A 26,721-nucleotide genomic window follows, 5' to 3' on the forward strand; every position below is an offset into this window, starting at 1 on the left:
GTTTCAAATGGTCGCACAGGCTGGAGAAATGTAGTCAGAAATTCTCCTTCTTGGGATGTGTTGACGAGGGAAGAGGATGATAATGATCAGCAATGCCATTTTTCGCGTGCTACATTCACGAGACGCTGGTGTCCAACTTCTTCGCTTGAGCACGCTGTCATAGCCGGGTGCATGAGCTGGGTGGGCTGCCTTTTGTAGCTGACGAGGTGTTCACTCCGATGGAGGCTCTTCGCTTGCGTTGTATCTCCACCGAATGAGTGTTTATCCGGCTCTTCACCAAGCACACCTGCCCAAGCCCATGCCCGCTCCGCTGTTTTTTTTTCCCTAATTCACTGAAGCTCCTCGCGTGCAGGAATCTAAGCTGCTGGGTATACCAAACGGAAAATGTCGTTGAAGATGTAGTAGCTGCCCTGGCCGTCTGGCGAGAGCTGGAAGGTCTGAGAGTAGCTCATTGGTCTCCTCTCCTCCTCGACCAACAAGGCACCGGTGACAATGACCAGGATGCCACCGCCGTCGTTGCTGGGCTGTGCATCGAGAGTAGCAACTTGGTGTTCGACTCGCTGGAATGGGAGCTCCTGTCATATCGATCAGCGACACGCGATATTGGTGGGAGTGGCATAGCTTACGGAGAGCTTTGTGGTGATGGCGGCGCCTCCTTGTGTTGGGTTGCCCTCGAATGTGAGCATGGACTGATCCCTCTGTTTTGCTCCATTGTCAGCATCGATCTTGCCATTACAGATTTGTTCGTTCTTCAGCTTCCGCGCTATTGGCGTTTTCGAGGCAGCTCGCAGCGCATTCGAGCTTGCGGCAGACTCGAGGGAGGGAGATGGAGGTGGGCACGTACGTAGAGGGCAGCGAGGTCGTTGCGATTCGTGTCGAAGGTCTTGTAGTAGTACTCGACGAATTGCTCTGCGGCGCACCGTCAGCCATCTCATGCGCTCCTGCGGTGGAGGGGTATGGTCATACTCGCGACGCCTTGGAAGTCTGCGACACACGCGGTCAGTCATTGTTCGTCGCCATTGCTGCACGGGCAGCTCGACATACCGGCAGACATGGTGGCTGATGTGCTGGAGGCGAGGGACGGTGTGCGCTGAGCTGCGTGGGCGTCGATTGGAGTGCTGCGGGTTGTGCTCGAGCAAAAGCCAGAGTCTGAGTTGTCGGGCGGGCAGTGATGCAGGCGGGGCAGCAGTCCCACCGCTTTCTGCTGGCAGCCAGCGCGCGCGAAGACACCACAACCAACGACGGCCACCTGAAAGCTTGCGAGCACCGCCGTGCGATTATTATTGGCACGTGCGACGTCGCCGCCGGTCACAACCAGCAGAACATTATAGACTTCCGCCCCCTCTTCATCTTGCCTTCCTTGTCATCCTCCCCTCCCCACCACCAGCATCGGTGGGACAGCGGTGTCGGTAACGCCACCCTCAGTCGCAAACTCTCGAAACATCGCCGAGCCCGTCGACCAGGACCATCGCGTCGCCAGGCCACGCCCACGCCCACGATGGTCGGCAAGAAATCAGGGCGCGCGCTGCTGCGCGAAGAAGGTACGACAGGTCTCACTCCCGCCGCCGCGACGCGTCTTCACCGCCAGCAAACAAACGCCTGAAATGGGATCCTGCATACTAAGCATTGCTGGACTGTAGGGCTGCAGCGCACGGACAACAATATGGACTTCTCGACGTGGCCACAGGTCAACATGATCAACCAGAAAAACTACTACACGTGAGTGCCAACTGCCGCCACTCTCCTTTCGTTTCAGCGCCTGCCGCCATTCCTTGTACCTGCATGTCGACCTCTTCTTCTCCCTGTATCGCGCACTATGGTTGGCCGCAAGGTGCTGGATGGCCTGAGGAAGGGCAAGAAAGATCTCTACGCGCTGAACGTGCAGTACTGCAAGAGGTATATGCATGCATCACCTAACATTCTACCTCCCTGGAGTTTTGAAATTCGCGCTGTTTAGACCGCATCCCGCCAACTGCCCACTGACCCCATCAACAGCGACTTCCTGAAACGAGATGACCAGATCCTTGCAATCAGACTTCAGCAAGAAGAGCGTCTTGATCGGCGGAAGAGAGCCGCTGTCGACCTGGACCGAGCCCGAGCGCAAAATGGCCAAGACGGATCTGAACCTGCTGATGTGAACGAAGACGACCTTGATAATGACGTCGGTCTGGTTGATGAACTCGGCGAAAACTACGGCTCCAAGACCATTGTCATTCATGTAGGAAGCCAGAACATGCGCATTGGCTTCGCCACCGACGCTCTTCCCAAAACAGTGCCTATGGTGATTGCGAGAAAGTCGCAAAAGACTGAAGCAGAGGACTCCGAGCCAGTGCCGAAACGCATCAAGTTGGACGATGACACGCCTTCAGAGGAGTGGTTTGGCGAAGAAGTATCTTCTTTCATTCCATAGAAGACCAGCACGCGCTAACGATGAACAGTTTGCGAAAGAATACGACAGCATGGCCACATACTTCAAGCAGTTCAGACGAGGAAACAAGCGACGCGTGCTGCCAAACTCACGAGAGCTCGTCACCAAGTGGAACAGCAGCACACCGCCGGAAATAATATCGGAACACAACGACCCAGTACAGCTCGACTGGACAGAACTGCCACCCAATCCCGCAGAGGCGCCCGACTACATTATTGGCGCACCTGCACTGCGCATCCCAGAGAATTCGAAACCGAAATACCACCTCAGCTGGCCAATGCGGCATGGCCACCTCAATGAGAAAGATTACAACAATCGCAATAGGCTACAACGAGATTTCTTCACAATCATCGAGGAGAGCATCAAGACTCATCTCGATTTGCCTCACAAGCGAGAGTGGTCCCAATACAGCTGTGTCTTCCTCATTCCCGACTTGTACGAGAAGGTGTTTGTCACGACCATCCTCCAAGAGCTCATGACTGACTTCGGCTTTGGCCGCGTCTGTTTCATGCAAGAATCGCTCGCGGCCACGTTTGGAGCAGGGTTCAGCACAGCGTGCATGGTAGACATGGGAGCGCAGAAGACGACAGTGTGCTGCGTGGAGGATGGCATGTGCATTGAACCCTCACGAATCAACTTGAAATATGGAGGCTACGATGTAACGGAAACGTTTGTTCGCATGATGCTGTTTGACAAGTTCAACTACAGCGAGTTCAACTTGATGCGACGACACGATTTCCTACTCGCCGAGGAGTTAAAGGAAAAGTATACATCGTTGACTGACGAGAACGTCAGCGTGCAGCTGTACGACTTCCACCTGCGTGCTTCTGGGCAGCCAACCCGCAAGTACCAGTTCAAGCTGTATGATGAAGCCTTCCTCGCGCCGATGGGCTTCTTCCGACCAGCCATTTTCGACAACTCAGAGAAGCTTGCAGGGAGGAGGTCGCTTGTACCAGCCTCCGCAGACTTGTACGATCAAAAGCCGAACGACCCCGATTCCGAGGCCCAGAAGGAGGTGCGAAAATATGCCAGAGCCAACATACCATCTGCAACACTTCCCGCGCCAAGCGAGCCTGCGCGTCTCATCGGCACGCCTCTGGCAGCTCCAACACCGCAGAAACAGCGTCCCCTTGGACTTCCCAGCTACCTCAATGGAGACAACGACGGCACGCCCAAGTCCTCTGTAGCCGGGTCACCGCCTCCAGAAGGCACGCCCATGCCTGCTGATGACGGCGACATCACCATGGGAGAAGGACTTACCGATGGCGCCCCGGCTGATGACGATACAAGAGACCGCGTCGTCCCCATCATGCCGCTCGATGAAGCCATCCTCCGCTCCATCGATCACGCCTCTCTCCTACCCAACGGCCAAATTGACGAACGCCGTAAGCGAGATTTCCTCGGCAGCATCATGCTCATCGGCGGTGCTTCCAAGACTCCGTACATGCAAAGCTACGTGGAATTGATGCTTCGCAATCGAATGCCGCAGTATCCCAAAGAAATTCTCGTGGCCCCGCCACCTCGAGATCTCGATCCTGCTGTCATTGTTTGGAAGGGAGCGAGTGTGTTTGGCAAGCTGCGCATGACGAATGATAGTTGGATCTCCCCACTCGAGTATGATCGACTTGGCGCGCGAATCCTTAATTACAAGTGCATGTGGCATTGGTGATGCGAGAGATGAAGGCACGAGGATACAGCATCGGAGGACAACGCAATACTAGATGAGAGACTCTAAGAGCGCTGGAGTATTTGACCTAGACCACTACAGCATTGAGAGTCTCTGGAGAGGCTTTCCAACGATATATTATTTTATTCCTGACATGAGCATTACCACATCTACTTCGTTCCCCTCGTATCACATAAATCACACATAAACTCTCTGAAATCCCCTCTCGTAGCATCTTCAATCGCATCTTCCAACGTAATGCGATACTTTTCATAATATTCCTTCTTCACGCGCATCAAATGTGTTCGATCCCAATGCATGCGTACCAGTCGCGAAATCAGCAATTCATAACGTAATTCATCATCGCGATTCTTATCCGCGATATCCCTGATAGCGTGTTGCAGAAGGAGAGCGTCGCGAGCCGGTCGGTTGATGACGCCGTTTAGGATATGCGCTATCACTTCGCCCTGTTTGCCAATGTTTGTCAGAGATTTGTTCGGCTGCTCATAGAAATGAAGGTTTGAACTTACGACCAAATTATTGCTCTTCCTCAAAGCTGCCCTTGCAAAGTTGTCACCAAAGGTCTTTTCATACGCGCGTAGAACTTCCCGCAGATGCGCATCACTACGGCGGACGATGACCTCCAACATGGCTGTCTCGCCTCCGCGTTCGGCTTGAATGGATCGGTAGAGTGTGTCGACATCTCGATGTACGTACTCCACAGGATAGACGTCTTGTTCTTCTTGTCTTCTGGCTTCCAGTACCATGAGCACAGCAGTTCGGAACTTGTCCATTTTCAATTCCTTTTCCATGCATTTGACCAAGTCGTCCGAGTATCGCTTGTCTTTGAATTCGTCCTTGATCATTCGGATGTCGGCATTCGTGCGACCCATCAATGCTTCGATGAGCAGCTCTCGCCGGCTTCCGTGGCTTTGGTAAAAGAAGTTTGCCCAGTACCCTTCGCTCTCGAATTTACCCATGGCGCAGACATAGACTGCTTTGCCGAAGTTACCGGTGAGTTTCATGTTGATGTGTTTACCCATATTGACACCTTTGCCCTGGACTTTGACTTGCTTCTTGTACTCTTTTCTCACTTCCATGATCTGATCGTGAGAAAGCCTCGGCAGCACGTCACAAATTGCATCTGCATCAAACTTTCCAGAGCGATGTGACAAGGCCGAAGCAATCTTCTTCGCGTCTTCCTCCGGGTCGTACATGATGACGCGCTTCTTGCCTTGGGCGTCGCGCCTGGAGACATCGGACTCCAGACGCGATGAGCCAGAGCTCCGGATGGCAGGTGGGGACAGAGGAGGTAGGTCATCAAGGTCCAAGTCATCGTCTGGACGGATGGCGAGGGGCATGGGAGAGATCGATTGATATGTGCCATGATACGCTTCGAGCATGGGACTCGGTGGGGGTAGGCCTCCTCCTATGGAGCCCCCAACAGCACCTCCGAGTCCTAGAGATAACATGTCGGGCCTGTTGCCGCTCACAGAGAGCCGATCCATTCGTGGCCCTAGATCTTGTGGGGCGAGGCCAATTGGTGGCGGTGGAGGCAAGTCAATGGCTGAATGGCGATGCGTTTTGGATTTGGAAGACTTCCCGTCGCTCTTCCCTCTGCCTGGGGTGATGTCGACTACCTGCGCTCCATGATCTCCATAGGAGTCATCAGAGTACGTCCTTGGTAATTGGTCATATGGGCGACTTGTCGGGCCTGCGTTGTATCTTACATCCGGCCGGTATTGCTCAGGTGGAGTAGCAGTATATGTGGTTGCTTGTGACCCGTTGGGCTTGGCGTTGTATTTGATCTTGTCGGGCGCCCGGCTATACTGATACTGCTGGGTCTGAGGTCGCGTATCTACAGCTGAATTAGGGGTGTAGCGATAAGCAGCACTGGAGCCATATGAGGCATTCCGTGACGGAGCCTCGCGGCCTCGGCCTCGCAGTGCTGACGCTTTGCTCGAGTCTGACCCGTATGCTAAGTCGTCTTCATCGCTTTTCCTCCTGGGCAAAGGTGGCATATAGGCTCCTTGGCCTTGGCTCGGCACGTATCCCGGACGTTCTTCTGGCGGGAAGTCGGTGTAGCCGCCCATGGTAAAACCGCCATCATCACTTGGGTACGGTATGCTCTGAGGTGGGGCATACTGCGATGGAGCTGGGATGGGAGGTGCGTACTGAGATGGTGCACTCGTGGTTGGATAGTATGAGCCATTGGCTTGAGCTGGAGCTCTCACGTCGTAGGAAGCGGTTGTGGCTCCGTTGCTGAATGAGCCAGGCATTGAGGAAGTGGTTGGAGGATAGGCATACCCCGTACGCGGCACATCTGGGGCTTCTGGGGCTCGAACATTGCTTCTCGAACGCGACCTGTCTCTCCCAGACCTTGAAGAGGATCGGCCTCGCCGCGAACGGTCGTCCACTTTCAACGTCGACATGCTTGCCTGTGGCGGGGTTGCAATGGCCTCACTCAGTCACTTGACAGCGGGTTCAGGAATGGGCAAACGAATGGCGGCAGCGTAGAAGTTTGCAGCAGACATGGCCTTACGCGACAGCTCGGGGACGGGCACGCGATCCTTCTTGTACAGACGTCTTCAGCCGCACATTGGAGCTCCAGGCAATTCGAGGTTGGGCGTCGCTTTGACCAATTGGAACGGCGTGGCTGGGTCCACATCTAGGGCCGCCCTACCCAGTCCCCGTCCTCGGCGCAGCACATGCTGCGAGGCTGATCAGCAATGCTGTGCACGATGAGGGTCTCGTGGAGTGTTTGCAGATGGCTGCTCGTCGTGGAGGTCCTCGATGAGGAAGCAGTCCTCGAACAAGCCGGGATCATGCTGTCTGTCGGCGCCACACGAGCGGCAGCACGATGTTTGCTGGCCCTCATCCGGTTGATCCTCTTCGAGACGGGCAAAGGAGTTGCACTTCATCACGGAACGTGGACGCCACGAATCCGACACCACGGTCGTCGGGCGGTGGCGCTTCGGTGCAGTGCAGATGCCAGCGAACTTGTGTGAGGTGTACCGTGGTCTGCAAGACTGCAACAGCCTTTTGGCGTGGCCGAGACTCGTTGCTGGTCCCTGCACCAGTCGTGACGTTCTCCACTTCGCAACAGACGCATCGTGAACTTCACGCTCAATGAATGTCAATTTACTGTACGAGTGTATGTATTGCGAGCGTACGTGGCAAGTACAGACTAGAGAAGACATTCGCTGCTGTACGATCCAGCAGAAACAACCAGCCCGACTTGGCGACTACCCGCATCTCGCTAGGGTCGCAGTTTCCACTTGCTCCTTCCATAACCACGGACAGGAAGAGACCAATTTGTCGTCAATCGGCCGATGTTGAGAAGAGCAGGACGACAGCCCCCATCGTATTAGACCTCCTCTCATTCTTGATTTCTAGGAGGAGGCGGAAGACCCAAGTAGACGGCAAAATGGCGGCCATCAATGTCGCCAAGAAGGCCATGTTCACCAATGTAAATGTCACTTCTCGTCGGCTCGCGTCCAACACAGCGAAAACAACTGCAAGGCCTCAGCGCAAAAGGAAAGTCATCGACGAGACCACTCTTGGTGGTGCGCAACACAAGGTCTCGTTGTCTGGACCATCTCTTGGACATCTGATCTCTGAGCTGAGCGCAACGAGACCCGGGATGGAGCATGTACGAGGGCCTGGCAGAGACCTGGCAGAAGATCAAAGGACGATGATTCGGAATGTAGTCAAGGCGATTGTGGTCGTGCCTAGTCTGATCGGCGCTGCAATTGTGGGATGGAATTGGTATTCCTCCAAAGAACAAGATCATTGAAGAGGCACAAGCATTTCCACCCGCCAAAATCAGCACGACTGTGCATCCAGATCACGCGCGATCCGTTGAAATGCTCGCAAGTTCGAAGCCAATTTCATATCGCATTCATGATGAACATGGCACGGCTATCACCCTCCACCAGGAATGAGCAATTACTGGCACCTAAGTGAAGTTCTCGAACGCCACTTCATGGACTCGAGACGTCTTCAGACTCAGCCCTCCCCTTTGCTCCGGACCTTGCAAAAATTGAGTAGCGGCCCGATGGCGACTTGTTCTCTCCCGCCGCAGGCATCCGGATCGTCCTGATCGACTCTACACTTAACACCCATGCCTCGACTTCATCACAAAGCAGTGCTATCGCCATTTGTTGAACGGTCTCTGGCAGATGTCCGGTATTTGGCTCCACAACCTGCACCAACAGATGCTGTATCTCTTCGAGCTTGAGGACGTATCGACAGCGGCACTCCATCCCTTTTCGTGTCAAAGCGTCTGGCGCAGACAATCGCTTCGATTTGATTAGAGCGACAGATGGAATTGAGGTCGGTGTCCATGATCTTCGCTTCCAGACCCGTGTCCAGCTCTTCCTGGCTGCAGCGGGACCCTTCTTCTGCGGGTCCTTTTGCAGCTCCCGCTCGCAACACAGACTTTGAGCGGCTTCTGGGTGTGATGCGTTGAAATATCCATTCCCGGTCTTGTCAATGCCACTACCGCCTTGGCATGTCTTTCTCGCTCCACAATGCTGCACGCTCATCGTTCTGAGTCCTTGCACAATTCTAGCAAAGTCTTCGACCCAGACCTGCTTGAGTGCAACAATACGCTCCATGTTGCATATGACAGTCTCCGCTGCTAGAGCTAGGATCAGGAAGGAGTGCTGGGAAACATCGTCGCAGGCCTTCGTCTCTTGCGGAGCCTTTGGAACCGGTCGAGGCGCGGACGGAGAAGCGGTTGGGATAGGAATATGCATTTTCTGTTCGAGTTATGATGCCAAGTCTGAGCCCGGTGAGGGTATCTCTCCGGTCGAGAAATGATAAGTGCTGTGAAAACAGGTCTCGACCGGCGAGGTTGTGAGCGACGGTATCAATCACTCCAAAAGTGCTCGAGGCGGACCACTGTAGGGTGATTTCTGTTCGTGGCCGCAGAACGTGGTTCCGCCTGGAAGCAAGCTTTACCACTATTTCAATCGAAGCAAGTACGACTTGAGGAAGTTTGCACTGCCATCACATCAGTAACAAGGGCAACTGTTAGCTATTTTTCGCTGTATGAATATTTACTCCTGCAAAATACCATCCATACGCCTCGCTTCGCTTCGCAGGCACCCGTTCAATCGTCTTGTCGCTACTGCACTCGTAAAGCTAACCATAATCGCCGTCACACATCACATACCATAAAAAAAACATGATCCGCCCGCGAAAGTCCAGTGCGCACTTATATCTCGAAACCGCCTTCGTAAAATGTGGTTGTCCGTGTTACAGTCTTCGGCCTCGAAGGTTCAGTGGCAGCCTTTTTGATGCCAATTGAACTTGGCCCACCGCTATTCGCAGCGCTGGATTTCCTTCTGGAAGGCAGTTTATCTTTTGCAGCTGGGTCAGCACTGGACATCTTCCTTTCCTTTCCTTTCGATGGACGATCTGTTTCCCTCCTCTCCAGTTTTTCTTTCCCTTTCGTCACAGGTGTACCTGCCTCGCCATCACGATTACTCCTCCACACGCCTCCATCCTCGAACCATTCTTCTTTCCATATCTCGGCTGACTTCTTCACACTCTCGAGGCAGGCCTCCCCGGCGTCCCAAGCTGCTTTGCGATGCGGTGCGGAAACTGCGATTAGGATACTTTCGTCGCCAATGTCGACTCGGCCTAAGCGATGTGTTATGGCAATGGCTGTGAGTTTATAATCGCGCTTTATCTCCCGGGCAATGCGAGAGAGCGTCTTGAGAGCTAGAGGAGCGTAGGTTGAATAGGAGAGATGGGTGACGGCCTTCTTGTTGAAGGAATCTCGTGTGCAGCCTAGGGAACAACGTTCGACTTAGCTCTGTGTGTTCTACTGAGGCATGACATTGCCATTGACAGTCCTGCTCAAGTGCTGAGTAGGCGTCTCAGTGTCGCGGGCAATGGGGAAAACCACTCACCGGCGAACAGCACGACAGCGCCGGCCTTTGCACTCTTCACCCGCGCCATTTGCTTCGAGGCGTCCAGAGCATCGTGGGTCAGGCTGACATAGACGTTCTCTTCGTCTTCGCGACTCTGTTCGCCTGCAAATGCCTGGGTGGTGGTCCCGCTCTCGCTGCTCTCGGCCGCACCCATCTTGCTGCTTTCTTCTGCCTGCTTCACAGCAGCGATGTTGGCGGCGACATGGTCGCGTGCGAGGGGCATGATGCGAGGTCTATATATGCCGCAATCTGCTTCACACCGCCGCTCGGTCGGGGAACAGGCTAGCAATGCTACCTGATCCAGGCGAGCGAGCGTGCGGTCACTGTCACGAGGCCAGTTGCCCGGCTAATCCAATTCAGCATGGCAGCGTTCCCTTTCACATCGTCATTGCCGCAGCTGCGAGGATCGGACATGGAGGCGTGCCGTGCCGCCCGCAGGCGATACATCGGCAGCGTTCGGCCTGCAGCAGTTGGTGCTCTGAGCTCTCCAGAGCGCGTCTTCTGCTGTTCAACACGCCATCGACAAAGGTAAGCAGCATATTCAGACACCGAGTGGAGATCACAGCCGTCGCGTACTAACAGGTGCAGTGCACGTTCGAAGCCCTTGTCCCGTGGTACTCGGCGAGTGACGCGCCTCCCCATTCAGGAGTCGGCACAAGCAGCGACGAGAGCGGGTGTTGTATCATCGGAACATCGGTATCAGAAGAGCCTCACAGCATTGGACTCAGCGCTTGAGTGGGACGCTAGCAGGAGCAGCGACTGTTGTACTATTACTTGAAGCTTCGTGTACCAGTGGCCGAGGGAGAGCAACAGTGTACGTATGTCTGCATTGACACCGAGGACAGAGAATGGGAAGAAGAGGACGAGAAACGGATACATCTGTACGATTGATCGCGAGACTGATTGTACAATAACCAGACTTGACCCTCGAGGACTTGTACATAACCTCTCCAAACAGGTTGAAAGCGCTCACCTCCCTCCTGTCCAAGTGACAGACCTCTCTGAGCCCTGAAGGGTCCTGCATAACCATCAGCGTAGGCTGACCTCACGTCCACCATGTCTGGCGAAGACGACACGTTCGATCTCGACATCTACGGCGACGAATCGCAGGCACAAGAGCAAGTGCAGAACGAACAACAACATCAAGAAGAAGAGAATCCAGAAGACCGCATTGACTTCGGGGACGATTCGTATGAAAATTACGATGAGCAGCAGGATAAGACACATCAGGAACAGCAAGATGCGCCTTCAGCACAAACAGGTCAGAAACGGAAAGCTCCCGATGATGGCCATGATGAGCATCAACAGTCTGCACCACCTGCCAATGGTACATCATCAGCCCGACCAGCCTCATCGACCCCTGCTACAACATCTGTCGAGCCGAACGCCACCCAGGCATTGAAGTTGTCCGAACTCCACTGGTGGACTACAGAGGAAGATCTGCGCGCTTTTTGTGCGCAAGCCGAGGTCGAAACACAACTTCGGGACATTGCCTTTGGCGAGCACAAGATCAATGGAAAGTCTCGCGGCGAAGCCTACTTGGAATTCGACACACCTGCTGCGGCCTTTGCAGTAAAGCGAGCAGTAGAAGCAAGGGAAGACCCAGCTCCCAAGGAAGATGGCACAGGTTCAACTGAAGGTAAGCGCAAAAATCAATTCCAGGTCTGGTATGTTGGACTCGGCAATCCGTTTAAGGGACGTGATTCGGGACAAGCCACAAAGAAGGATGCCGGAGCGTACAATTCTGCTCCTCAACGTGGTGGGTTCCAGCGAGGCGGCTATCAAGACCGCGGACGTGGTGGCTTCCAGCCACGCGGAGGCTTTCAGGGAGGACGAGGTGGTTTTCAGCAACAGCAGAACCAACAAGGGTTTGGTGGTATGAACAATGGCTATGGCTATGGAAGCGGCAATCCCATGATGAGCGGTGTGATGGCAAACCCTATGATGGCGATGGGAATGAATGGCATGGGCTTCCGTGGCGGATTTGGGGGCATGGGCGGTATGATGGGCAACAATGCAATGGGAAGAGGAGGTTTTGGAGGCGGTGGAGCTAGAGGTGGTGGGTATGGTATGGGCGGAAGAGGCGGCTATCAAGGTGGTGGCTTTCAAGGCGGCCAGGGCTTCCAAGGTGGTGGCATGGGTCAGCAAGGTGGGTACGGCTACCAGCAGCAACAGGGCATGCAGGCTGGTGCGAACAAAAGAGCAAGGCAGGAATAGGATCTTGGTCGACGCTCCTTTGTGAGAGGTGGGCAGAGAAGAGTACCATGAATGCGCATCATCTGGAGGAATCGCGCATCTGCAGGTTAGCAGCGAGGAATGAGAGGCTTCCATTTATTGTGGCGTGTCCACATATGTTGCGACGAAGAGCGCAGAAGCTATGTATACTAGATGAAGGATGGCAATGAACTTTTAAAGCTGAACCAGAACAGCTGTATTTCGTGGACTCTCACCCATTTAGCATCATCAGGCCGACAGCCGCGCCACGAGCAACAGTCATGACATGTTGGTCGACCAAAGGTTCTTCAGGATCTGAATCATGGGGGATGTCATGGTTGCTAAGCTCGAGGACATGCCACGAGGTTTCTAAATCTGGCACGGCGCTTTGGTCCAGCCTGCTCAGCACCAGCATGACGAAAATGTCTTCCATGTCATCATGGCTATGCTGTCGACGCCAAGGTATGGTCTTGCCTTGCGAATATTCCGAAGAGTTCTGTTAATGCTGCTTGGCGCTGCTATCGTGCGGCGATACAGCCCAAAACTACAGCCAGTCGTCCTGAGCTGCTCCTGATCGACGCCGCGAAGGAAGCGAATCCGAAATTTGGCCATTGGACGCGTTCGTCGCGCGCTGATATGGCTATGGTATCGAGGAGCGCTGGATCAACGTCGCTCCCCGACATGCACGGGATGTGCAGACAACTGCCGTCTCCTCCGCATGCAAGCCGAACGTTCGGCGCATATATAGAAGTTTGGGTCGGCAGCTGTTGATGACACGTGAAAGCTGTGGAGTGGCGCGTTTCAGGAAGCTCATCTCCGCAACGTCGGGCCTAGTCGCGCAAATCCATGTGAAACCCAACCGGCACGGTGGCTCCTTACTCGTTGCACATGAGGCAGGCTGCTGCATGTTGCGAAGAGGCGGTTCGAAAGGATAATTCGCTGACTCTCTGGCACGTAAGAGAGGGTCCCAGATTCGAGTGTTTTGTTGTCCTGTTCCTCCCTTGGTAACGTTGCGCAGCGTGGGCGGCTAGACGACATCTTGTCCTACGCTTCGCGCGAATGCGCGGATCAGCACACTTAGCGAGGTCGTGCAATGATTTACCTGGTGATCGCCTCTGGACTACTGACCCTTGAAACATGATGGCGACCGGGTATTCTTCCGCTGACCAGCTGCGCGATGCCGACTACACGACGAGCCATCGTTCCCCTCCACCCATACCCTCATCGCCGCGCGACCCTCCCTTCCCCAACCAGCGTGAAGCCTTCTCCGCTGCCGTCGCAAACGCCATTGGAGTGGAAGAACGGCATTCAGAGCAGCTGCCAGACAGCCGCCCGCTCGCGCGAGTGAACACGACTGGATCGGGCGCGAGGAAGACGACCGGGTGGCCTATCGCCGACGACAACGCGTTGACTAACGGCGGGCCCGTTGGAGGACGGAGTCGAGCGGCGAGCACTGGTGACGGCGGGGCGCTCCCACGAAAGCGCAGCTTCAGCTTGTTGCGCAAGTCCAACACCAGTTCGTCGCGCAAGAATTCACTCGACCAGCCCGAACGCGCCTTCTACGTCGCCGAGCCGACGGCACCACCGCTTCCGAAGACTCTCTTTGCGCAAGTACAGCAGGAAGCAGCAAACCGCCCGCCGCAGGCAGGCAAGACAGGAAGCATGTTGCGCAAAGTCAGTGGCATGGGCAGCAGTCGGCGGAAGGAGGAGCAGGAGAAGGCGAAGAGGGAAGCCGCGCAGCCTCGACAGCAACCACCGCACCTCCCTTCATTCGCGCCGCTGCCAGGAATGAATCCGTTCAGCGAGGAACGACCGGACAGCGTGGCCATCTTCAACGCTGCGTACACCACTTCATCCGCCTCCGCATCTGGTCCCACCCGACCGACCGCCAACTTCTCTCGCCCCAGCCAGTCGCAAGGCATGCCGTCGAGCTCCGCCATGAGCAGTTCTTCGCCGCCAGGCTACTCCAGTGGCCGGGCAGACAGCGCCCTGAACAGCTCCTCTCCGCCCGTTCCTTCGGCCAAAATCAATGGTGTCCACAGCAGTGGCGAGTATGTAGCGCCAGACCTCTCCGACACCACCAGCATGGCGAATCGCGGCCGCTTCTCGTACGCATCAACTACAACGAATGTTAACGCGTTCAACAGCCCTCGCAGAATTCGGCGCAAGAAGGATCCGACACCATTCAAGTGAGTCGTCATGCAGAGCCATGGACTTAGAAGCAATCAGAGCTAACGAATTTTCCAGCATCCTCGTTGTCGGAGCTAAGAACAGTGGCAAGACTTCTTTCATTTCTTTCCTCAAGCACTCGCTGGCCTTGCCACCTGGCAAGCAGCCTCATGGGAGCGATCCCGAGCCACAGACCTCGTATGGCAGCCGCGGAAGCTCCTCGTTCACTTCGACATACCTGGAATCGGAGATCGAAGGAGAGCGAATTGGTCTGACGTTGTGGGACTCCCAAGGGCTGGAAAAGAACGTGGTCGATCTGCAGTGCAGAGAATTGGCTGGATTCGTGGAAAGCAAATTCGAAGAGACGTTCGCCGAGGAGCAGAAGGTCATGCGTACGCCCGGTGTCAAAGATACGCACATTCATTGCGTATTGCTGGTGCTGGATCCTGTGAGGTATGTTTTCCGAGGCGGTAAAGCCACCGCAAGCCAGAATTGCAGCAGGCAATGCCGGCTGCTAGTCTCCCGGATTTGATCTTGACAATGCTAACTCCCGATCAGACTCAGCGCTACTATTGCTCAGCAGCCCGGCGCCAAGAAGGCTGCATCCACTCTCGACAGCGACCTTGATCTTCAGGTAATGCGAGCCCTCTGGGGCAAGACTACAGTGATTCCAGTCATCGGGAAAGCAGATACGATCACTACCGGTCACATCACGTACCTAAAACGTACTGTATGGGACGCTATCAAGACTGCCAAATTGGACCCCCTGGAGGCGTTGGAGCTCGAGGAAGACTCTGAAGAAGAGGCCAATAGCGACAATGACGACACCGGATCCGGGAAGTCCAACTCTTCTTCCCCGGGAGGGCGGGGCAAGTCTCACCGGCGTCAATCGAGCCTGTCCTTGATGGAAACCAGCAACGGAGAGACGCCGTATCTCCCAATGTCAGTGTTCTCGCCAGACATCTACGACCTGCCTCCATACGTGCCCGCACCAAAGAAAGGAGAGAAAATCGGACGCCGATTCCCATGGGGCTTCGCGGATCCGTACGATGCCAGTCATTGCGATTTTGGACGTCTCCGCGACAGTGTGTTCTCCGAATGGCGCGTGGAGCTGCGTGATATCAGCCGCAGAACATGGTACGAGAATTGGAGAACGTCGAGATTGAAGAATCTCCCAGGCACGCGCCAGCGTGTGCAGGGTGGGGTGACACCGGTTGCCAGCGTCCCCACAGGCGGTAGAATCGCCTCTTCGCAATCGAGACAGACGTCGCTCCAAGCCAATGGCGCCGACTCTGGTGTTGAGCGAAAGGTGAGCAACATCTCGAGCTCTGGATCTCTTGGAGTGCCGCCGATCTCAAGCCCAGGGCTGCCTACACGGGATGTGTCTGGCGCGAGTCTCAGTGGCAGCGTCCGTGGAGGGGCTTCGAGAGCCTCAGAATCGAACGCTCCGTAGGAGGAGAGAGAGCGTCAAAAGCGAGAAGAACGAGCGTCACGTCAGCATACCTTAGAGCCTGGAGCATGTGGACGCTTTTCAGCACGACCCATGGTATACTGAAGCAAGGGGGATTAGAGCCATTCCCGGGAAGAATGTGCATTTTTTGTGTCTGTTTCGTTTCGAAGACTTTACGCTTTTCAGCGACTCACGGCCGGGTTCCATCAGCTTCTGTGGACAGAGCAGAGGAGTTTTGGGACTTTTTTGTTTCGTTAACTGACTTTTCGAATTGTATATACCCCCAGAATGCGGATCGTTTCTTTGGTGTCGATGATGCTTTCTTTGCCTTCAATTCAAGCAGCTATCACTACAGCGTACTCTGTCATCTCAAGGCCCCTTCTAATCTCAGTCTGTCCAGACCCTCTTTCACTCACGATCACCTCGGATAGTCAGATGAAATACGCTCACCCGGACGAAGCGTGGTGCGTGAAATACCACGCCTTTTCGCAAATGTCCCTAAGGAAGGCGGACGAGGTGGCAGATCGTCTCAAGGAGGGCGCATTGCCACTACCCATGTGGCAGAGAACAGGAGCTTTGCTTAGACGAAATCACACCATTCTTCTCGAATCATCGTGGTGCAGCGTCTGAGCTACTCGGGCGCCTCATGTTCGAGATAGTCAGGGGACTCGCACTCTTGTGCATGGTCCGGTCCATTCTTGTATCGCGGTGGTCTGTGCGTGGGACCGGCGTGAAGTCGAATGTCACAATGTGCGAGTGACCGGACCAGAGTCTCACTGCGCAGCCATGCTCTTTCTCAGCTGCCTCTGCCTCTGACTTGCTTGCAGCTCCAATCTTCCTACAGCATAGCTCAGGCGTTCCTTTTTCTGCCGCAGCTGCTGCATCTTCATCTCTTCCATGTTGCCCAGCCCTCCGGCTGTCGGTCTACGTGCGGGACTCTTGGATCCGGAGCTTGCTCGTGATGGTTGTGCGAGTCTCCCTTCTTGCAACTCTGCTTTGGCCATCAGGCTCTTCTCACGCCGCTCCAGCTTATCGAGGTATGTCTCCACGCGTGCGAGGAGGTTCGTGACTTCGGGTTGGATTTCGGAGAGCAGGGTCGATTGGGCGGTGGTCAGATCGTGCTCGGAGACGAGTTCGAAGTGCTAGATCTAGTGTCAGCATTCTCAGCGACACCTGGCAGCTGGCAGCTGTGCAGGAGATGTTTACCCTGGTGGTCTGTAACACTTTCGCGAGGCGCGGATAGTCGTTGACCCCGCTGTCCAAGATGTTGATGCTCGACTCCAGCAGCTGCATGCTCGAGCGCAGCGACGTGACGCAACCATTCAGGGCATTGTGTGCACTGCTGTCCATGGCTGTGCCTGGCCGTCGCGAGCAATTTGGATCCCGCACGAGTATTGCTTGCACAGCGTCAACAGAAGAGACGCGACGACGCGAAGTCAAGCAAACGGCTCGCGGGGCAGCCGAAAGTCAATTGCAACATCCTTGTCGAGCGCGAGACCATCCATCGCTCCCATCAATCGCCATCAAGCACCACTTTCTCCATCGACAAGTCACGGCGCGTTTGCTCTGCCCGACATGTTGCTCGCTGTCGACCGCGCTCGTCGTGGGGCTTTGCTTGCTTGCCGCGTCTTGTTTATTCGCAGTGGAGCCGTCGCATCCCTGCACAGGCAAGAGACCCGATGTGATTTCCGCTTGCTTTCATCTTCTCAGACTCGACGAGACAAACATCTTTCAGACACGCGTGCGAAGTCGCATATCATGTCGTCTGGTGCCCTTTCAGGCGTTCAGTCTTTCTCTTCACTTCCTTTCCAGTCGTGATAGCCTTTCGTTGCTCTCGCAAGTCGAGCTTTCCGCGAAGTCTTTCCTTGAAAAGCACATTCGGACTTCGCTACTGCCATGTTAAGCGCGCGAGAACTGGCTGATGCCACCGCGCAGCTGGAGAAATATCGCCTCCAGAGCGATAGATATGCTCAAACACAGACGGAAATCTTGGACAAGTATCGAGGTTCGTGCACCCGCGAATGGCATATCATGACATCTGACCACAGCTGACACGGCCCAGCCCTGCTGACCGATTACCAACGCTTGCAGAGCGACCATGAAGAAGCTCGAATGGCCAGAGACAACTACAAGCAGCAGGTTAGAGGCCAAGACCGTGACCCTTTCGTTTTGCTCCTGGTCGATGGCGATGGCTACGTGTTCAACGATACCTTGGTCACCAACGGTATTGAAGGCGGCGCAAATGCTGCAAATATGCTCAATGAAGCCATCAAACTGCGACTCCGGAATTTGGGCCTCGAGCACTGCCGTGTCATGGTGCGAATCTACGCAAATCTTGTCGGCCTTTCGAAAGCACTTGCATTTGCAAAACTCTGCGGCGCCGAGAAGCGGTCCATTGCGCCCTTCGTGGCCAGCTTCAATCGCTCAGGAGATCTATTCGATTTTGTCGACGCCGGCGAGCTGAAGGAGAACGCCGATTTCAAGATACGAGCCGTATTTCGCCAGTTTGTTGAGAGCACACAGTGCAAGCACGTCTTCTTCGCAGCCTGTCATGATGTTGGCTACGTATCGGAACTCCAACCCTACATGGGCAACAGACACCGTATCACGCTGATACGACATTACGCCACCCACCGCGAATTCTCAAGATTGAATTTGCCAGAAGACGACCTGTCGGGCGTCTTTCGAAGCTCGCCTTTGCCTGGCGATCGCACAAGCCATGGTGTCCCAATTAAAGTCAACACCTCTCAGCCAACCGAGCGCCCACCCGTCTCACCGCACCAGACGACGCCTGTTGAGAAGATCAAGACTCTAGCTTGTGCATTCTACCAGAAGGGCAATTGCAGGTACGGGTCAGGCTGTAAATTCAGGCACGAGAAGGATACCACGATACCAATTAATGTACCTGCACCTGCAAATGGAACTGCACAAGCGAAATTCCAGATGTCGAACCTGGCCAAAAGTGACAACGACTTCATGACAGGTAACATAGGGTCGGTCGACCATCCCGACCATGCAAGTGCTGGGAACGCACTTTCTGACGTAGCTGCGTTGCTACCACGAGAGGTAAGTCTATCTTGCGGCAAACGCGTTCCTCCAGACTTGGCTCAATGCATGCTTCAGAGTGCTCACTCAATATTCACAGGAGGACTTATTACCCGACAAGATTGCGCTCAACCATGACCAACACCGCCTGGACCCGTACACGCCTCCGTCCACCCGCGAAGAACGAGCAGAATTCGAGGCTCGAGTTGCGCAGAAGAAGTTGTGCAATAACTTTCAATTCAATGGGTACTGTCTCAGAGGCGATGAATGCCCATACGACCACTCTGCAGTATCACCAAAAATGCTTGAGTGCTTGAAATGGGTAGCTCGACACCAGCCGTGCCCGAAACGAGGTAGGTTTCTGCTCTGTCCTGTCCCACATTCTCCTCACTTATACTGACCACTTCTCACAGGAAATTGCCGCTCCGCCACCTGTTTCCTCGGACACATTTGCCAGCGCCCAGACTGTAGTCGACGCGGTGGCAAATCATTTTGCAAGATCCCATGGATGTCCCACGCTGCCGATCTTCACGTAGGGGAGATCGTGCAAGGGTACGGCCTCACAACAGGCCAAAACAACGTCACTACTTCTGATCAAGATAGCCCAGCGCCCGAGCATTCGAACGGGATGGAAAGCGAAAGCGACGACGAGAATGGAAGGACCCATGGAGCTACCATTTAGACCAAGAAGAATGGGAAAGCAAAAAGGTAAAACGAGACGAAGAAGAGTACGATGATGACGATGATGTGCGCATGATATGAATGGAGGCAATGAGGTTCGAATTGCCCAATCCAAGCCTGCGAGATACGCATAACGGCGCAAGGCAAGAACGATGCACAGAGTTGCTGCTCTAAGATTTTAGGTCAGCAACGGCTACATGAGTTATAACTTGCACTGATCGTGACAGTAAGCGACATCGCAAGCAGAGAGGACAAGGTTACGTTGAGGATCAAGCGCAGGCATCAGTATCCGAACGATACAGACGGAGCTGTCGTATAGTGCAGCAAGCGCAGCAAAAGCGAGAGCAACTCAAACTTTGAACTAAAATTTGCGTCTCATCATACAGCATTCCACTATATGCTCTACTTCTCCTTCAATCTGCCCCTCTAGGCCCTTCCACCATTCTCCCACTCATACATCTCCGAAGAACAGAAAACAATGCCAGCGAGCATGAAAAAAAAGATACACAGCCCCTGACCGCTTGAACGCTTCCAGAAATGCCGAGTAGAATAGAATCAGAAAGAAGAAAAGAAAAGGAAAGAAAGATCGCCCTGTTGTGCTCCGTTGATCGTGATTCCATGATATTCCCATCAATGCCACCAACCAGACTGCACTCGTTCTGTTCCCGCCAAACCAAATATTCATTCCCAAGATACGCCGTTGTGCACCGTTCTTCCAATTAATATCGTCATCTTTCGGACAGACTCTCAATGTTGTCCATGTCCCTCCAATCTGTTTTTCCAATCTAGTGGAATCGCCATTAATACACTTTCCTTGCTCCAAACAACCCAAGACTGAGACTTGTATCGTTGTCTCCCATGCTTGGCGTTGCATCACTCATCATCTCCCATCGCCGAAGTGTGTAAGGTACGACTTTAGGCTCGCCCTGCGGTTGCTGTCCAGCTCTCATCGACATCGCACGCTGCAGCACAGCGGACCCTCCAGCACCAGACATCGGACCAGGTCTGCCCGCAGCCTGCGCTTGTTGTTGTTGCTGCGCGGCTCGTTGTAACAGCGCCTTGGCCTGCGCACTTCCACCACCGGGTTGCGGCTGCGGGTAAGACACGAGAGCAAGCCAAGCGTCAGGGTTGTTGATCATGCCAAGGATGAAAGCTAGTCGTGGGTCACGAACTCCATTGCGTAGCATTGCGTGTCCCAGAGCGGTCAGAGATTCAGCAGGCAATGCATCCGAAAGAGCAGATGCAACATCGTGAATGTATTCAAGGATCTCCTGATGGCACTGCAGGCCGGGGTGTCCAAGAAATATGCACAGTGTTGCGAGGAGGCTTTCGCGACTGGTTCGAGGGCCGTCACGGTCCGACGATGGATCACAGGCGTAGAGGATGCTGAGATGGAGGAGAACCCGCAAGGCCATGAGGTATTGTTTGTGCTCTGCACCGAGGGGCTCCTTTGGCATGCGCTCCAATAGTTCCTTTAGTCTGTCCAAGATGCCCGAGACGATCTGAGACTTGCTGTTGTCTTTGGCAGCGTGATAAGCAACACACAAGATGTCAAGATTGCGACTTGCTTGAGCTTCGTCAATACTGGCGGGCCCTATTTCCAATGACGTACAAACCAACACTTGGTCTTTTGCCCATTGGTAAATGCTGCGAACTGTGTCCTGCCCAGCGCTTTCGAGTAGTTGTGGCCATATTTCGCTTCCATTAATGATGGCGTCAAGTATTGCTGTTTGCAGGGTAGTCTCATTTAGCGACACTCGCAATGCCTCCTTTTTGGCGAGCAGAGCTAATGCCATCGTACACTGCGCAACAGAGATAGCATCGGCGAGACCAATGATCGTCTTCGCATCAAGTCCGGCCACTAGAACATACTCATCGCAGGACGGAGACAGCACTCTCGTGACAAGCTTCGTGCAATTGGCGAGGAACACTGGTGATGGACGAGCGCTTGTTAGCGCACGTAGACAGACCTGGTACCTGCTGACAGTGTACTCAAGAAGCAGCGTGATTATGCCTGGGTCAGAAGCAGGGAACTTGGTGTCGTCCATAGCAGTGATAAGTAATGGTACCAGCATATCGGCAGAAGTCTGACAGGTCCGCTGCTGGATGACTCGAAAGCGGTAGGCTTCGTGCTCGCCAAGCCCAACGCATATGCTGGCTGTTGCCGTGAGAAGACGGACCATAGTGCACGCTGACGCTGGTGTCTTCATACTCTGGGACAAGCCGATGACTGTTTCGAATTCCACGCAGCCGCTTGCGACAAGTGCGCTGATCAATGTCAATGAGGAGGCCGCGTCGCCAGAGCTTCTGAGACACGCCTGCACATGATTGGTGGCGAGTATGTCAAAGTTGGTGGCATCGACAGCACGGAGCTGTGTGAGCCATGCGCAAAGTTTGCTGGCGGCGTGATCTTGCTCGCTTTCGAACTTGCTTGCGCGCTGCGCAATTCTCGCAAATACCCGTTGCATCAGCTGCTCGTCCATAGTATTCCCACTAGCGAATACTGCATCGATTTCCTGGTCAGAGTCAAGGCTCCCCGCTTGCATGCTAACCAGACTATCAGAGGCGGGCGAGCAGACAGCCATGGAGGTCTGTTGTTCGCAGATCAGTAAATCATTCGGCAAGGCACCGAGGATTTGCTGACTTTGCAAAAGGTGCATCTTGTCGGCCCATGGCTTGGTCAAAGTAATGAGCGAGATGATAAGTGCTCTGTCAAGTGCCTGTTGCGACCGCAAGACTCGATAGTGGTCAAGCAAGTCATCCACCATCGGCATCAGGTATCCCAGGGCTGCAAAGGACTTGCGATGATAACTGATGGTATCACTGACACTGGCCAAGATGCCGGGGTCACCCGAGGCCATAGACATCTGAAGCAGGTGGCGCAACGCTCGCATATCCAGTATGATCTCGAGCAAATCTCGCGCGAAGCAGAACCATGCATGCGTAAGAATGCTTTCTTTTACCCGGTATTCCACTTGTGCAATGAGCCCATCAGCAAGCTCCTGCTTGGCAGCTGCGCCCAGACTCTCGGTTTGCTGCATAACGCGCACGCGCGAGGCTGTGTCACTATCGTCGATACCCACGCCCAGTATTGCTGGAACGAGGCTGCTATCATCTCTCACGTCCGAGATCCTGTGTAGTAGGGACTTTCGCGTGTTTTGCAGATGAGCGGGCAGAGCAGACGCGGGAAGCGCTATGAGCAAGCCAGTGGCGAGGTCCGGTGATGCGCTCCCTGAAACTGCACCAGATGTGATCAACCATTGGAGGTATCTTCCACATGAAAAGCCGTTCTCGCGCACGAGTTCTGTGCATACGCGGTGCACGTCAGCTGCCACTATAGATCCCGACTGTGGAATCCCCAGGAAGCTCAGTATTGCACCATCAGTATCTAGACCTTTCGATGCAAGGATCGCAATGACTTTGGCAGCGAGGTATGCTCGATTAACTCCGGTGCGGTATATCGACGAAGACCATGTCAGCAGCGCGGCAACCAATTTGTCAACCTCTGGGATGATGGCCTGGCAAGCTGTGGCGAGTCTCTCGACATCCACATGCAGCGCATGAGCATGAGCATCCAGAATCCCGTACAAGGTCAACAGAGGAGATCGCGTATTCTGTGGCGTTTTCATCAGTGGAGCTAGTAATCTTCGGTTCCTCTTGGTAATATTCTGCGCAGGGGTACCGGGAGCTGCAGTCTTGGGTGTCAGCAAGTGCTGATACTTTTGCCAGCTCCTTGGAATGATGAGGCAGCCTCGATTGGTCACAGCCATGATCATGACGAGTTTCTGCAATCTAGCCTTCAGCGAATCGTGAACCCTCGAGTCGAGCCGAGTGAGTTGTTGTAGGTTTTCCAGAGTAGCTTCAGCAAGTCGGCGCCCTCGTCGGCCGAAGCTTGTTATTTCTTTCCAGTAGAGCTGAACTAGAATGATCCAAATCGGTAGTCGGTCCGTGGTAGCCTGTGCATACGACGAGACAATCCAGTCCAGGTAGTGATCCCGCTCAAGCAGGCGCTCTGCATAGAAGGCCGTGGCCAATTTGACGGCATAGTCCATCTTCGATTGCCACTCGGGCTGTCCACACATAGAAATAACGCTCTCCAGGAAGTACTCCACTTGCACGGTCCATTCGCGAACCCATTTGCTTTCGCCCGCAGCGGCAGCGGTGCCACTGACCCCCTTTCTCCGGAAAGCTCGAAGTTCATTAGCTCCAACACACTTTGCTAGCCAGACAGCCCGCGGCATGGCGATGTTCTTGCCCAGACACTGTTCCATGAGCAGCTTGCCCCGAATTCCATGCGGGATGGTCCTGCTTTGTTTCCGCAAGGGTACCTCGGGATTGGCGAGGTCACGCAGCCAGGCTTCACGCTTGGTGTCTGTTACGGTTACACGCGGGGGCGGCTTGAAGGTCGAGGGCGCTGTGCATTTCCCGAGCGCCTGCCTCTTCTCGAGTACCGATGTGAATAGATATGACAAAGTCTGCAGACCCATGTTATTCTTTGCCGACAAATTTGGCCATATGGTCGGCTTCGCTGAATTGGTCTCAGTCGAATTGGGCCCGGGAGGCTTGTCGTAGTAGCCGCCCTTCACCACGCCGTCTGTCATGACATCTTCCAGATGTTGTCCATTCCAAGGCGCAAAGTCTGCCACCTGCTTCGGTAGCGGCAAGCGCGTCGCACATAGTGGTGGTTCTAGGCCATTCGCCCTTCGTGCTAGCCTGTCCACGACGGGCCGACGACTCCTTCCCATACACGCAGGCAGTCGCGGAACGGGAGGGGGTGGGAGAGGTGAGCCGGGTCGTCTTCGGTGAGCGGGATCCTGCACGCCGCCTTCGCCGGGAGGAGGGACGTGGGCGTCGGTCCTGGCTCGTTTCGCTGGTCGTGCCTGGTCGTCGTCGCTGAGGTCGATGACGTTGGGAGACGTGTATAGTGAGCCGCCATTGTTCGTAAACGCAGCAACATTCTGTCGTGTAGCGGCATCGGAAGTCAGGTCGACATAGAAGCCGGGTTGCGAGACGGAGCGCACGTTATTGAGGCGCGAGGGGACAGCGGGCCTCTTGAGGCCTTGCTGGAGGGCGTGGGAGCCGCTCACGGCGCGCTGGGGAGGCAGTGGTCGCTGTCCCGTTCCTCCACCCAGTGGTCGGTGCCCATGATCCATAGTACGGCTGAGCGAGCAGCAGCATCATCGTCAGACGCTCGCGGCACGCCTTAGCTGGTCGACCTCTTCAACGCCATGTCGGCGACGGGGTGCGGTGGTGGTGGAATCGGACGAGGGCAGGTCGGCGTCGGCAGAGTGGGTGGTGTGGTGGTGGTGGGTAGTGTGAGAAGTGGTAGCAGGAGCGTATGCAGGCACGTAGTAATGCAGTGATGGGGAGCGATGGAGGGATCCCATGCACACACACAAAGGGCAGCGACCAGGGCCCGTCGCGTCAGCAGCAGCAGCAGGCGTGCAGATGAGCGGAGCAGCAGCACAGAGCAGGGCGAGATAGCCGAACAAGGCGGAAACGGAAGTACTGCAGTCTCGATGCTGCACGCGCGATTCGCCCACTCCCACACTTCTGCTTTGGGCACGGCGCCTCTGCTTAGTCGAGACACGACCAGATCAGACGCATCGATCACGGACAAGTCCAGCACGGCACACGCGAGACCGGTGGCAAGAGTAATGACGGCGGCAATACTGTGTTATAGCGATGGCCCGTGGACGAAATGAGCGAGTATTTCCGAGCATCGTCATGCCGTTGCACAAGGCCTTCATCTGAAGTGGGTGCATAAATCCACGGACCGGGATGGCGCGTGCCCACCTCGACAGTCGTGTACAGTATTCTGCTGAACCACGCACAGAAGATTGGTGATGTGCTGCAGCTCATTCCGAAACATTCACGGCAAACGGCATAATCAGCGGTGGTGAGCTCTGGCGCTCAGGCACATTCTTCCGGCGCAGCACGCAAGCCCCGTGCCCCCGAATCGATGATGAGGGCAGAGCTGCTGATCCTCTTTGTCACTCGCTCCCCGAGATAGTCGTGCGCAACGCCTGTATGTACCGCCAACGGCCACCCCCAAAGCAGCAGCACAGGCAGGACCAACGGAGGATTGGCCCACGTTGCCAGCTGCTCTGCCTTTTCGGCCCGCCTTCCTTCCCGTCCTGTCGCCATTCTTGGCCAACCTGAATCGCCGAGTCTCACCATCGATGCCCTCCCCTCCATCGCTGCTGTACGTGCCCGTCGAGCTGTTCCAGGAGTGGCACATGTTCGCCTGCGCGGTGAGGTCAATCACAAACGCTTCACTTCCATCTCTCTTCGCCCCTGTCACGCATGCGCGAGAATAGATAGATGAACATGACAGAGCAGAACCGTGCACCAGCCCACGCTACTCTGCGAGTCAACGGGACATGTCACTCGGACTTGGAATTGGTGCTTATCTCGCCTCCTTGAGCAGTAAAGGCAGACGCTCGTTGCCCCCAAGCATTCACCCTTATCGCCCGACTGTAGAGACGCTGTAAGTAGCACGATAAGTAATGGCCCGACCAGTTGTGAACACCAGAGATGCTTGGCAACATCGTTTCGGCAGCGTCCACTAGTTAGTTCGCCCGACGGCCAGCTCTCGTCTCCAAGCCCGACTTCACCCACTCTCACCACACTTGCGCAACCACGGAGCACTATCACGGCACACCGATTCTTTATCGCACCAGCCATCTCGCCACTGCCCCGACCCTCCTCCCGATTCCGCACATCGAGCCACGATGGCCTCCAAGAAGGACATGCGTCGCCCGGACCTGAGTACGAGCCCTTCGCGCTGCCTCATCGGCCAGCACCGCTTGCAGAGGCACAAGCGCGAATGAAGGCTGATTGTGCTACCTGCCTAGTCGTACCTTACCAACCTCCTGAGAAGGATGAGGGCAGCACAGACTTTCAGAGTAAGGCAATGCTTTCTCACCACGGGCCCGCGTCCTTGGCACGGGTTTTGCTGACGTTTCACCTCATAGGCACCATGACAAGTACTCTGCCAATGGCAGCTGTAAGTAGTCATGACTGCAATGGACAAGTGTTGCCCACTAACACTTGCTGTGATGTAGATCTTCACAAGGAACAAGTAAAGCATTCGCCGCCACGCTCCATCGGGACCTTGCTTACG

At 54.9% G+C, this 26,721-nt stretch overlaps 11 protein-coding genes across 11 annotated transcripts; 5 read left to right on the forward strand and 6 right to left on the reverse strand.

Annotated features, from left to right (window-relative positions):
- Positions 1-356: 356 nt before the first annotated feature.
- Positions 357-1,054, reverse strand: CKM354_000185900 (uncharacterized protein; the record flags this gene model as incomplete). Its single annotated transcript, XM_044796994.1, has 5 exons — positions 357-575; positions 627-698; positions 845-909; positions 967-984; positions 1,045-1,054. 5 exons carry the CDS (start codon positions 1,052-1,054, stop codon positions 357-359), a joined length of 384 nt encoding a protein of 127 aa, XP_044652929.1.
- Positions 1,055-1,498: 444 nt separating this feature from the next.
- CKM354_000186000 (uncharacterized protein) lies at positions 1,499-4,097 on the forward strand (the record flags this gene model as incomplete). The annotated part of the gene is made up of 4 exons (XM_044796995.1): positions 1,499-1,541; positions 1,641-1,719; positions 1,996-2,389; positions 2,439-4,097. The coding sequence occupies 4 exons, from the start codon at positions 1,499-1,501 to the stop codon at positions 4,095-4,097; spliced, it is 2,175 nt and encodes a 724-aa protein (XP_044652930.1).
- A 167-nt stretch (positions 4,098-4,264) lies between these two features.
- Positions 4,265-6,526, reverse strand: CKM354_000186100 (uncharacterized protein; the record flags this gene model as incomplete). The annotated part of the gene is made up of 2 exons (XM_044796996.1): positions 4,265-4,561; positions 4,625-6,526. 2 exons carry the CDS (start codon positions 6,524-6,526, stop codon positions 4,265-4,267), a joined length of 2,199 nt encoding a protein of 732 aa, XP_044652931.1.
- Positions 6,527-7,521: 995 nt separating this feature from the next.
- Positions 7,522-7,890, forward strand: CKM354_000186200 (uncharacterized protein; the record flags this gene model as incomplete). Its single annotated transcript, XM_044796997.1, has 1 exon — positions 7,522-7,890. One exon carries the CDS (start codon positions 7,522-7,524, stop codon positions 7,888-7,890), a length of 369 nt encoding a protein of 122 aa, XP_044652932.1.
- A 187-nt stretch (positions 7,891-8,077) lies between these two features.
- On the reverse strand, positions 8,078-8,854 carry CKM354_000186300 (uncharacterized protein; the record flags this gene model as incomplete). Its single annotated transcript, XM_044796998.1, has 1 exon — positions 8,078-8,854. The coding sequence occupies one exon, from the start codon at positions 8,852-8,854 to the stop codon at positions 8,078-8,080; it is 777 nt and encodes a 258-aa protein (XP_044652933.1).
- Positions 8,855-9,315: 461 nt separating this feature from the next.
- CKM354_000186400 (uncharacterized protein) lies at positions 9,316-10,259 on the reverse strand (the record flags this gene model as incomplete). The annotated part of the gene is made up of 2 exons (XM_044796999.1): positions 9,316-9,893; positions 10,016-10,259. 2 exons carry the CDS (start codon positions 10,257-10,259, stop codon positions 9,316-9,318), a joined length of 822 nt encoding a protein of 273 aa, XP_044652934.1.
- An 833-nt stretch (positions 10,260-11,092) lies between these two features.
- Positions 11,093-12,253, forward strand: CKM354_000186500 (uncharacterized protein; the record flags this gene model as incomplete). The annotated part of the gene is made up of 1 exon (XM_044797000.1): positions 11,093-12,253. One exon carries the CDS (start codon positions 11,093-11,095, stop codon positions 12,251-12,253), a length of 1,161 nt encoding a protein of 386 aa, XP_044652935.1.
- Positions 12,254-13,387: 1,134 nt separating this feature from the next.
- CKM354_000186600 (uncharacterized protein) lies at positions 13,388-15,872 on the forward strand (the record flags this gene model as incomplete). Its single annotated transcript, XM_044797001.1, has 3 exons — positions 13,388-14,439; positions 14,498-14,872; positions 14,978-15,872. 3 exons carry the CDS (start codon positions 13,388-13,390, stop codon positions 15,870-15,872), a joined length of 2,322 nt encoding a protein of 773 aa, XP_044652936.1.
- A 770-nt stretch (positions 15,873-16,642) lies between these two features.
- On the reverse strand, positions 16,643-17,219 carry CKM354_000186700 (uncharacterized protein; the record flags this gene model as incomplete). Its single annotated transcript, XM_044797002.1, has 2 exons — positions 16,643-17,011; positions 17,076-17,219. The coding sequence occupies 2 exons, from the start codon at positions 17,217-17,219 to the stop codon at positions 16,643-16,645; spliced, it is 513 nt and encodes a 170-aa protein (XP_044652937.1).
- Positions 17,220-17,765: 546 nt separating this feature from the next.
- On the forward strand, positions 17,766-19,596 carry CKM354_000186800 (uncharacterized protein; the record flags this gene model as incomplete). Its single annotated transcript, XM_044797003.1, has 4 exons — positions 17,766-17,874; positions 17,932-18,935; positions 19,015-19,267; positions 19,328-19,596. The coding sequence occupies 4 exons, from the start codon at positions 17,766-17,768 to the stop codon at positions 19,594-19,596; spliced, it is 1,635 nt and encodes a 544-aa protein (XP_044652938.1).
- A 799-nt stretch (positions 19,597-20,395) lies between these two features.
- On the reverse strand, positions 20,396-24,748 carry CKM354_000186900 (uncharacterized protein; the record flags this gene model as incomplete). The annotated part of the gene is made up of 1 exon (XM_044797004.1): positions 20,396-24,748. The coding sequence occupies one exon, from the start codon at positions 24,746-24,748 to the stop codon at positions 20,396-20,398; it is 4,353 nt and encodes a 1,450-aa protein (XP_044652939.1).
- Between the last annotated feature and the right edge of the window lie 1,973 nt (positions 24,749-26,721).

Source organism: Cercospora kikuchii, assembly GCF_019650295.1.
Source record: "Cercospora kikuchii DNA, contig_00001, whole genome shotgun sequence".
Taxonomy (NCBI): domain Eukaryota; kingdom Fungi; phylum Ascomycota; class Dothideomycetes; order Mycosphaerellales; family Mycosphaerellaceae; genus Cercospora; species Cercospora kikuchii.